This window comes from Mus pahari, chromosome 21, assembly GCF_900095145.1.
Source record: "Mus pahari chromosome 21, PAHARI_EIJ_v1.1, whole genome shotgun sequence".
Lineage (NCBI taxonomy): Eukaryota > Metazoa > Chordata > Mammalia > Rodentia > Muridae > Mus > Mus pahari.
Window position 1 is genome coordinate 3,572,984 of NC_034610.1, and position 12,134 is coordinate 3,585,117.

General features: G+C 46.9%; 1 protein-coding gene across 1 annotated transcript in view; it reads left to right on the top strand.

Moving 5' to 3' along the window:
• Positions 1–12,134, top strand: part of Fndc1 (fibronectin type III domain containing 1) — a 66,945-nt gene that overhangs the window by 9,389 nt on the left and 45,422 nt on the right. The window contains exons 4-6 of the mRNA XM_029533182.1: positions 5,578–5,784; positions 9,194–9,292; positions 11,106–11,223. Coding sequence (XP_029389042.1) covers positions 5,578–5,784; positions 9,194–9,292; positions 11,106–11,223 — 424 coding nt within the window. The remainder of the gene's footprint in view (positions 1–5,577; positions 5,785–9,193; positions 9,293–11,105; positions 11,224–12,134) is intronic.

Genomic DNA, 12,134 nt, shown 5'->3' on the forward strand with positions numbered 1-12,134 from the left:
ACCCAGTCAACAAGACCAGGCCTCTCATTTTTAGGAAACGCATGCCCTGCTTTCCATTTGACCCCCAGATGAAGCAAATGCAGGAAGACTTCCATTAAAACCACACCTTTGAGATGACTTTTCCCAAGAATATTTCACACTAGTCCTTCTTAGCCTCCATAGTCTATGATCCTGTCCCTGTGCTGTCCCGAGGGGCCCAGGGGCACCAGCTATTAGAGTCAAGAAAGGACTACTGCTCTCTTTGCTTTTGGTGGCCCCTGTGAGCTGTCAGGAAGTGTGGCTGGAAACTAACACGCCATGGGATGGACCCGTGGCAGCTGTGGAGTCTGACTCACCCATTAGGAGCATATGGAGCCTTCACAGCTGGCTACCCTGAGAATCTGGATGAACCCTTCATATGTGTTGGGGGAATTAGGCCAGCAACGGGAGCCAGTAGGCTGGACTTGGCACAGGCTAGTGCCGAGCTCTTTTTACAAGTGAGATGGTGATGTGGCCGTCAGGGTCACATGGATGTTAGCATCTGATGTTAGTCTTCTGGATGCATAGATGTCATTGCCACTGAAGGGCACAGGGACATCAGTCTTGTCTATTCAATGAGAGCCCCAGGGAAGATCTGTGACTGATGGGAACCGAGACCTATCCACATAGGCATCGGAAGAGCCTCTTGAGTCTCACAGTACTATTAAAGGCTTCTTCACTGACCCGTGCAGAGCCCTCCTCTGTCAGTGCACAGCAATTTGTGGATAACTTGGCATCTTGCAGCAAGTAGGCCCTCAGCCCCACATAGTGAAATAGAGCTGGTATTGATAGACCTACTGATGTGCAACTCTGGAGGGGTCAGTAACAAAGCCACTGCTGAGGGAGAGAAGGCCATCCTGACTGCCATTTATGGGGTCACTCAAACTGTGACTCTCGGGACCTGAGTCCATAGGTGTGACCAGAAGCCAGCAAAGGCATGAGAAAAACTGAACACATCTAATCCAATGGGAGTCCCCTCTCTGTGATCAGGCACTAAAACTTGCTATTTTTAATCATAAAGCAGCCACCAACATTTGATGGCATGGTCTACAAAATTCAAATACAATGTTGAGAATTTTGAGATAAAAAACAGATTGTGCAGAAGTAGTAGCACCCCAGGCTTTAGGGGATGGAGATAAATTTCCTTGATGTTCTGTGAAAACCTTGAGGGAAAATTGTTTAAGTGAGCAAGAGCTGCACCCTGAGTGGCCCCAGGGTAGTGCAAGCTATTTGACCTGCTTCTGGTTGCTGGTTTACTGGATTGAGCCAGTTCTAGGCCGCAGATGCTAGCAGCCTGGCTTCGTCCTGCGGGGTCACTTCTGTCTACCGTGTAGCTTTCTGTCCTCATGATGGGCAGGCTTCTGGTAGCTTCCTCATTTGAGGACACCCTGGAAGCAGGAAAGCAGGATCTCAGACATACTCCACAGGCCCGGTGACCTGGAACTCAAGGGCCCTGTGGGGCGTTTGAAGTTAGCTTATGTTCATCACAAAGGCTCATCGGCTTCTGTAACCTATAATGTTCTACGTGGTGTTGGTGAGCCTGGGGGACGTCAAGATTCTTCTCTACCTCTTTTCTCCATCTCAAACTGTTTTGCCGTTTAAACCATCTCCTCCTTCACCTTCTGCAAAAGCTTTCCCGACTCTAGGTACTGCTCAAGAGGCGCTCGCTATTCCAGTGTCTCTGAAGGTGGCAGGATGTCTATGGGTTGCCTTTCTCTACTTTGGGTTCTGAGTGATTCCTTGGACAAGCGAGCCAATGGATCTATTGGCATGGTGGACCAGAGACTTGGGTCTTCATCCAGTGGTCCTTCCTTGGAGCACTGGGTACATCTCTAATGTGAAAGGGATAGGGCAGTGAGCTGGCCTCAGTGGGACAGATGTCGCAGACTTACTTCCTGATGGGGGCCAGAGCTTGGGGAGCTCAACCAACTATTTGTGTAAGGAGATGAGTGTGAATGCAACGGACAGAGACTCCCACTGAGTCAGATCCTTTACCCGAAGCACTCGGGAGCACCACGGTCCTCCCCAGAGTGGCTGCAGTGTTTGTACCAGTGTGGCTACAGGGATGCCCGCAGTGCAGCCACCAGGAGCTTCTGCGTAAGCAGTGCAGCACAGTGAGCTAAGACTACAGGTCCAACAGCACGGTTCTATTTCCTGCCCAGTGCCTGCTGCTGTCCAGCTCGGCAACGTTCCCCCCACCTTTGCCTCTCAGTCTCTTTGTCTGTTATTGGTGCTATTCCTGGTGAGTGGCACCTGATAGATCCATTCCAGAATAAGGAAATTAAGAGTCCTTCTCTTTATTATTAAGTAGATGATGTTATTTAAGTATTACTCCAAAAAGTCATTTATTGGAGAGGACACCAGCATCCCAATGGAATGTGTAGACAACCATGGTGTTCGAGAGTACAACACTCAGTGGTGTCATAGTCACTCCAGTGTATATGAACATGCCATATAACATGCACATGATGGAATCACCTGACAGTGCATTTGCCAGAGTGTGTTTCTGTGGTTAGCAACACACAGCTGTATTGTAATACTGTGTGTGTTGAAGGGTTTGGGGAATCTATTCAGAGATGGTTCAGGGAGTCGAATCTGAATTTGACCAGGAAGAATGGGTTTATGACGGATATAAGCTTATGAGGCTGTTGTAGCCAAAGCTATCCCAGAGTTCGTTATATAGCCTGGGCTAGCCTTTACTTCACAAGTGCTGAAATTACAGACATAAACTCTGTACCCGGCTGTTATGTACAGTCTCAGAGAAGAAGAAACTGATATAGTCAGGAAGTGTTCTTGGAGTCCTCTGTAAGTAGTAGATTTGATGTAGACCCTGAGTCTGGGTTAGCCTGATCTAAAAGCCTGTCACATTTAAGTAGCATAGACTTATACCCGGGCAATGCATCATGTGGAATTTTTGCCCTTTTTTTTTCATGGTAAAAGAAAAAAATTGATTCCATATAACTTCAGAAATGTGCTGACTTACAAATCACGAGGAACAGCCCAGCCCTGCCTGGCTTCCTGGTCTACAGCCAGGCGGTGCTTGTTTTGTTCTATGCCTGGCAGGGGGACCGTGTGTAACTGTCCCAGGTCTTCTGTAGCTCACCAGCTCTGCCCACATCTTACCTGGTCCTGTTGCACTAAGACTAACGGGAGAGGGGATGTATCCCTCCAATTCTGAAATAAATACACTCTGCCCTGGTGGGTGTGAGCCTGATTGATTTTGTCAGTTATGACTTCCTGTTTTCAAGATAAAAGATCTACAGAATTTATTAGAAAAATTCATAGTGCTTTTGTGAGGCCATTGCACACTGCCTAGAGAAAATACTCACATAATTTAATTACCGCTGAATTCTAACCACATGGAATGCTTTCCTGATGCGTGTATCTGCTTTAAGAGAGGCTCCCTGGATGGCCTGCAAAAGACAGTTGACGGTATGCAGAATCCAGAATATTAAAGAAAAGAAAGTTTCAAGGTGATTGAAAAATCAAAGCCTCAGAAGAGAAGTGACTGTGTTTGAAAGGGTGGGCCCTCTCTTTATGTTGTGGCTTTTATCCACACTTCCACTGTCCTGGGAATAACCTCTAGCTAAGTCCTTTACTTCTCCGCGGGGAGACTGCAGTTCCGGCTTGTGTAGAGTCAGCTGGGCAGGGTAGAGTGTGCCCACTCTGTAAGGAGTATGTCTAGACCCAAACTTGTTTCACACGCATGAGCAGAAGAGACTGGATGACTAGTGGGAGGTGTGGGAGGTGAGTTTAAACAGAGAGCCCTGGGTATGAGAATAGTTGGGTCCCCATCCCTGGTTGACACTAAATGGCTTCATGATTTTATCTGCTTTGTCTCCAAATGTGGATGGCTTTCTCCCTCACCCCAAGGCCACTTTGTATTAGATTATCAGCTGTTCTGTGGTCCTGGCCCTATTCCAGGACCCCAGTAGGAAGGTTCACAAGTGCTGGTGGCAGGAGCCACACTGTATATTGGGGCAGCTGCTGTCTCCGCCATGGGGTTGTGTGGTTAATGTTCAATGAGATTATTGTGCATGGGAGTTCCAGGATGCACACCACAGCCAGCAAACTTGTGTGGTCTTGATGAAGCTCCTTGTCCTGAGAACCTCATTCTTTCCTCTTGTTGACCCCATCAGTGCAGATTTCCACGAGTCTTTGGTATCCCTGCTCAGCATTGTGCTAGTGAGTGCAGAGGATGCCAAATGAGAATCTGTCCTGGGAGGAAATCTGCAGCTATCCTCAAGGACAGAATAGTCCAGGGGACATCAGGTCTCCTTCCAGAGGCTTGGCTGGAGGAGTGTGATGGAAAACAAGTGCAGGCTGAGCATGTTGGTCCTATGCAGCAACGAGTGCCTGGCCACAAAAGACCCAGGCATTGCATTTTGCTGGGTCATTCTGTTGGGTTACAAAGGGTTTAAACTTTTGCATATTGGGGAAAATTTTTGTTGCGACTTATATACTGTTCTCAGATGGCTTTAAGGAAGGATGTCCAATGGCTCATTAAGCAACTCCAGGAACCCTCCAAAAGGATGATCCTTTACTTAGACATGCAACACTGGAGATAGTCATTTCAAAGTTAAGTCTCTGAGATGGCTGTTTGTGAAGCTCATGCTATCTCATGGCATTTGCTGTCAGATATCATCTGAGACTGGAATTTCTAGTCTAACAGAATTAGTCAGAATTGGTGCTGAGCCTAATATAGATGACAAAGAAAGAATGCTTGGGAGTAACTGCTTTATACAATTAGAGAAATGCTCTTTTGCTTAGCAGCATCCTCAAATGAGGGCTAGAAGGTGGTCCATTGTTAGAAATGGGCAAACATGGTAGTGACATGATCCATAAACGCTTGTTCCTCAATGTATCAGCTCTTACTAAAAATAGATAGGTAGATAGATAGATAGGCTCTAAATATTAACCAGTGTCGCTAAGGCACACTACTTTGAGAAAGTTAACAATGGAAACATTTCAAGTCAGTTCAGGATTTTTGGAAACTGGTTCATTTGTCACTAAAAACATCAGAGACCTTGAGGATAGTGGCCACAGTGGGGCATAACCAAGATTTGTGGGGGTGGGGCAAGATTTACATAAGGGTGGGAATAGAGACTCCAGATCAAAATTGGTTAGTCTTTAGCTTGTTACAGCAAGGAAAGTTATCCTTTCAACATGATAGAGGAAAAGCCTTCTGAAGGTCAATTATAAATAGCACCTAATGACTGTTGTATTTTAATATCTATCTCTGGCCCTCGCCGCACAGTATACAGTCTGTCTAGCCTAACGGGAGTGAAAGGAAGTAGATGAAAAAGGATCTTATAAAGCTTCCAGATCTGTGGCTGGCACACATGGAATGTTTTCATTTTAAGTTCAGAGAATTGGCATGAAGTGGAGGCCTGTGTGGATGGAGTCCACCCTGGAACTTAACAGGTTACCCCCCCCCCCGCCCCCAAATGAGTGTTTTAAGCCCAGCGACTAACCTATGAGGCTCAGTGTGTGCAGAGATTTCACATACATGATGTAAGCTCCATCCTTTAATCATTGTTATATTGTGTCCTTCTTAAGAAAAGGAAGTGCCCAACAAGCCCTTGCGTATGCGTGTCCGAGCCTCAGACGACAGGCTGTCCGTTGCATGGAAGGCGCCACGCCTGTCTGGAGCCAAGAGCCCACGAAGATCTCGGGGTTTTCTTCTGGGCTACGGGGAAAGTGGACGGAAGATGAATTATGTCCCACTGACCAGAGATGAGAGATCACATGAAATTAAAAAGCTCGGTGAGTTTGAAATGCTCTTCCATGCCATGTGTTCATTGCCTCTATATTTAGAACGTCATTCAAGGCAGAATGTTGTCTAAACAAGATGTACTTCTCTCTGCTATGATGGTTATTCGAGGCAATGCTCTACGTTAGCCCCCTCCTTGTGAACAAGCCAACTTCCGGACCAACTTCCGGAAGGAAGGGGTTATTCTGCCTCTCAGTCTTGGTGATGGAGCCCCACACCGGGGAAGGCACAGAGGCAGGTATGCTATGGAGGCTAGAGTATGTTCCTGGAACATCCTAAATCCCAGTAGAGTAAGAAGCAGAATGAACAGGAAGTAAGGCCCAGCTACAGAACTCCCAAGGCTTGCCTCTGGTGACGCACTTCCTCCAGCAAGCCTCATCTTGTAAATGTTCCACTACATTCCACAGTGCCACCAGCTTGGGGCCAAGTGCTCAAACTCATAAGCCTAGGGGGACAGTTCTTACTGAGACCACAACACCACTTTGTCTCATCTTGTCTTGGCCTCTGTCACATTAACCTTTAATCAGTGGCAGGACCACTCTGTCTTATATGTTGTTTCTCTTCACAGAGTCCTTGAGCCACTTAATCCAGATGTGAGGTCTGGTGGGGAGGGAACATATTTTCCCCTTTATGGTTCTGTTTTCATAGTAAAGGTAGCATTAGCTATGGGATGTTCGTGGGCATATTTGCTGGGGCCAGGAGGTACTGTGTGGTCCACCTTAATAGGTCATAACCTTTACTGACAAGCTAGACAGGGACATAGGTTGTGTTCTGAGGTCATGCTACTCTCCAACTGCTAATGTCCACTCTTGCCCTTGCCCCTGCCCCATTATCTACCCAATGAATTGGATGTATAGCTGGGCCCCTTTATGTACTTTTCTAGGGGAAGCCAGGCTACAGAGACTCAAAGGTCCAGGGTAGATCTTGTGCTATAACTACAATTGTAAAACCACTTGGTACATGCTCTGACACCTGCTCTTTTACGAGTGTTAGGCATTTTGGTCCCCATGGTTCATGCTTCCTTTATTTCCTAATGGGTCAAGACTCAACCAAGGGAGAGGTAATGGCTTACTGGGCCTACTCAGAAGATTCTGGTGAAACATCTGCTCTCTTCACTCAAGTGTAGTTGGTGGCCTCTCATGCCACTGCAAACCTGATGGTGTAGACAGTGGAGGTAGAGGCTCATATCACTCAGGGGCATGGAGGCCAGAAGTGGAGATTGGCATTGTCGGGGTCAGAAGCTAGGGTGGGAAGGAACAAGGAGGCACCCACAGACCTGTGGTGTGTGGGAAGGGAGTGCTGTACCTCTTGCTTGGCACCTCTGTCATAAGAGGTAAGTTCTCCAAGATAGGTGAGGGGTGTGCAGATGGAGAGACTTGGGAGTGGGGTCAGAGCAAGTAGAAGGGGGACTCACAGCCAGGCCATGAGGCACCATGATTTGAGCTCAGGGAACAGCCCTGGGTGAGAGCGGCTTCAGGGAGGCAGAGCTCTGGGAAGAAAGCCTAGTGGCTTGCATTGCTGGTTTGCTGTGAGAGTTCACCAGCTAAGGACCTAAGTATACATTCTTATGGAGTCTAGGCAGACAGACCTATAGTCCCCAGGACCCCCAGTCCTGGTTCCTAGGACCGTGCTGCAATGTGAGCAGCTCAGATTCGAACTGGTGAAGAGCCTGGAGCAGACGGCTATATTCTCCCTTCTGAGGAATCTCAGACGTCTCTGTGTTATTGGATGCTGTGTTCAGCTGCCTGCTGGACACTCCAGTGTTACAGTATCTATCAAGCTTCTTGATTGGGTGTTCCTAGCATGAGACAACTGTGTGGTGTTCTTTGTATCTACACGGGCCTCATAAGGAGGTACAAGCCCCTCTGAGCCATCAAAGCCCATGAACCATCAAAGTCCAGGCTCCAGCAAGAAGACATCAAACACCTCTCTTCTCCAGTGCCACAAGAAATGTGGAGAGGGCCAAGGAGCAACAGGAGAACCTAGGCTGGGTGTGCTCTGTGAAGAGCAGTTGCCGGAAAAGCGACCTGGTGGCGTGGAACCACCGAGTAATCCGGACTCACTCCAGCTCTCCATTCCTGAGCTGTCCCTTTGCCGCTGGATGGTTTCATCATGGCCAACGTTCGGCTCTTTAATGATACGGATCAGACTCTACCTGGCTATCCAGCCAAAGATGAGAGACTCTCTTCGCATGTGCGATACTGTGGGAGAGTGGTTCACTCACGGGTCTCATTCGCAGCAAGCGCTAGAACATAATTTGGCATTACTCTGACCCACGTGACTGGGCTCATGAGTTCCTCATCTCTTCAGTAGTACACCTCTGCTCACCCGAAGATGACGTCATCTTGCTCTTTTGCTGCTTAAACTTCATCGAATTTGGCTCTAAGGTATATGTGAGCTCTAGGTCTGGAAGAATCTCACAGGGCAGCCCCCTTGCAGGCTTCTTCTACAATATGTTATCTTTTGAATATTTCATCAACAGATTTGGGCTTCCCATGATGGGTTCCTGTGAAGAGAAACTCTAAACAGAAGGACATGGTATGGGATGAGGGGGTCTGCTTTGCCCTGGAAGCCTGTCTTTGCGATTTATTCTGCATAGGACCTTAACGCTGTTTGCCACAGGGATGCTACTAGCCATGGGCTATCTCAGAAGTGGACACACACGCCGAGGAGTCTGAGAGATTGGCTTAAAATACCATCACCAGGGAATCTGCCCCTAGGCAGTCATTGAACACATTCTATTGGTGGTCTTCTGACTCAGTGAAATCCCCAAGACCGGCAGCAATGCTGAAGTGGAGGGGCCTCAGGATTACAAGAGGAGAGGCTAAGATCAGGCTTAGAAGATAGGGAAGTCTGAAGACCTTCTGGAAGTTGCCAGATGGGAAGTGAAGGAATTCTGTTGTATATACTCAAGGCCGGGAAGTGAGCCAGCCAGGGTTTGCATGGATAGGGCGTATGGGGTATCCTGGGTTCATTGGGTAGTGATTCTGATGTTGGTTTGCATTTCTACCCAGTATCCAATAACCAAGGCATAGAGAGAAGTGTGTGCCTACTGTTGAATGCATTCTGTTGTATCTCTGTGATGTCTGCATAGGTTCTGCTCCTTCCCCATCTGAAGTTATTAAAAGCTGTGGCCTTGAAGCCATGTAGAACTGGCTACAAGACCAAATTACTTATGACTTTGGCAGTCACCTCACCCCTCTGAGCCTGTCCTTGCCCATGAAACAAGAACAGTGATAGGGGCCTCTCTGCAGGGCATAATGACTAGACGATGACTTACCTGTGAAATGGTTAGTGTAGTTGGGGCTGGGGGAGGGGGAGAGGAGGGGGCCATAGGCTGTAGGGCACATAGGCTACTGAGGAATGAGGACACTGTCCCATGTCCTGCTCTTTGGTCCACAGCCTCTGAGTCGGTGTATGTGGTCTCCTTGCAGTCCACGAACTCCCAGGGTCAGAGTCAGCCCGTCTATAGGGCTGCCCTCACAAAGCGCAAGCATGCAGGTACGTTTCCAAGGAGGATGCACTTGATGAAGCCATGGTCTGGGGTGAATGCTGTTTTCCACGTGATGCTGGCTGTGATGGGATGGGGGGACTGGTGAGTTTCAAGGGGAGTGAAGGGAACTACAGTTGTAGGTAAGCATGTTTCTTTCCTGGGTAGAGACGGGAGGATTCTTTTGATAAGGCCTGTTTCGCTGAGGATTGTGGACAGCTTTATGGTACAGTTGCTAGAGGGAGCAAGGCATCATTCCTTGGAAAGACAGTCTGGTCCATCTGTTAATTGTCCCTAGGGAGGCACTGCACAAAGCAGGAGGAAAAACAGGTGTGCTGGGGCAGCATGGAGGCACACACACCATTTCAGCTCACTTTATGCAGATGTGATAGTATCCAGAGAAGCATGAAAATACATAATTGTGGTTCATTGTGCACTTATTGAAGTGTGCTTTTTTTTTTTTTTAAATCTCCATTAATGGGTGGGTTTTTTTTTACATCACTCATAATATTTACAAATTACACATACCTTTCATGGGTTCTAATTCCTTTCTGTTGCTGTGATAAACCACAGCCAAAAGCAGCTAGGATCGGAAAGGGTTTGTGTCATCTTACACTTCAGATCAGTCGTTCATAGAGGGACGTCCAGGAACTAAAGCAGGAGGAACTCTGCTCCTGGCCCACCTCTGGCTCCTGCTCAGCTAGATTCCTTATGCAGCCTAGGCCCACCTCCCCAGGGCCAATCTCCACCCACAGTGTGCTGGCTCTGGGCTGGACCCTCCTGCATTAAGAAACAATCAAGATAACCTTTACAGACATGGCCACAGGCCAGTCTGAGCGTGCAGTTCTCCAGTTGAGGCTCTCTCTTCCAGGTGACGCTAGGTTGTGTCAGGTTGACATAAAAATTAAGCAGACCAGAGGAGACCCTAGCACAGCCCTTTAGTGCGGTCATGATGTAGAGTGGAGCCTACTATGCCTTTCCACATTGCATAGATACATGTATTAGTCTGTATGCATCAGACGTGTGTCAGTCTGTATGCAATGCGACTTGATGGTCCCACCAGAGAGAAGGATGACTTTCCCAACAGTCCACTCCAGTGTCCCCCACTTAGATAAACTCTGAATTCTTTTGACCCATACAAAAACCAAAACACCCAAACCCAAAACAACACAACAAAGAAACGTACAAGCAAAGTCGAGGACACTTTGTAAATCTTAATTAGAGACCAAAATAAGATGGTAAACTTTGTGGCTGTATTTTTGGATGACAAAAAATAAATCTCAATAAGAAACTGGCAAACTCAACTCTATCTTATATCTGAATATAGCATTTAACCTGCCTTTCAACCACATACTCTAAAATATGAAGAACATTGACTCCCATGAGATTCATAACCATTGTTTAAAGCAGAATTTTCATTTGACATCACGGTCTCTAATGAATAACAATGTAAACTTTTATTCCTTCAAACATATGCCCTGATGAAAGCTTTATGACTTCCGAGAAATTTACAGCATGTAATGAGCAAGCACTGAGCTTCTGGTAGTGTTTTCCACCAAGGTGTGGCAGCCCCTTTACACCCTTCTGCATGCCGATTGGCTCAGTCAGCTTGTAGGGTGAACTCCTTGCTTCTCAGGCTATGGTTAGGGAAAGCAAGAATGGAGATTTCCCCCTTTATGCAGACAAAATAATCACTTAGCATTCTATTCATCTCATCTTACCTAACTTAAGCATGAAAAAAAGTTGGGCAGGGCTTGGCTGGAGGAAGTCAGTGCAGAGCCTGTGGTAAAAGGGGCCCCTTCCGTGCATCCACTGTCATTGCAGAAGAGGAGGAGCTGGATGTGCCTGAAGACATTAGTGTCCGGGTCATGTCGTCTCAGTCCGTGCTCGTGACCTGGGTGGATCCTCTTGTGGAAAAACAGAAGAGAGTTGTTGCATCAAGGTACACATGTACGCTTATTTCTTATCTTTGGGTATGAGACGCACAGCTTCTCTGGACTTGAATTCAGTGATATTTTTTAATTTTGTGAAGACTCGTTTACTTTACTTCTTGTGCATGAATGCTTTTGCTTGCATGTGTGTTCTATGTGCATGGATGGTGCCCACAGGGGAAAAAGAGGACATGAGATCTTCTGGAACTGGAATTACAAATGGCTGTGAGCCACCACGCGAGTGCTGGGAACCAAACCAGTCCTACGGAAGAGCCCAGTGTTCTTAACCATGGACCCATCTTTCCAGCCTGGTTTTATTTTCTTTCCTGTGTGGGTGCTGACCCCTCTTTTCCTGTTGAATGTCCAGTACTTGGTGGCAACTAATTTCCTGCAAGTCAAATAGGGCCAGGGGGATAATTCACAGGACAGTACTTCATATTTCTTCTGCTTCATTTTGCCTTGTGTGTGTAAATTCCCTGTTTGGTTTCCCCCTGACTCAATTATGTACTTTCCCTCTGTGAAGAGTTTACTGTGGGAGGGGTCTCCTTGAAGAGCCAAGGCAGGCTAGATTTTTATATGGAGAGGCGGATGCTTATCTAGTATCACATGTGTGGCCTCGCAGTAGACATTAGCTGATCTCTAAAGTACGTCAGGTTCTCCTTGGTTGTTTGTAATAAAGAGCACCTTCTTTTCCTTTAGCTCATGATGTTGTCCTGTTCTGTTTTTTTTATACCCATTTTTAGTAGCAACAGACCAAAAAAATAAATTAACCAATCTTATCAGGTTAGAGTAATCTTTATGTGAGTTTTATAGTTTTTCTACCTTGTATTAAAAACTGGTGAATATAAATTTAAAATGGTGTGTGTGTGTGTGTGTGTGTGTGTGTGTGTGAGAGAGAGAGAGAGAGAGAGAGAGAGAGAGA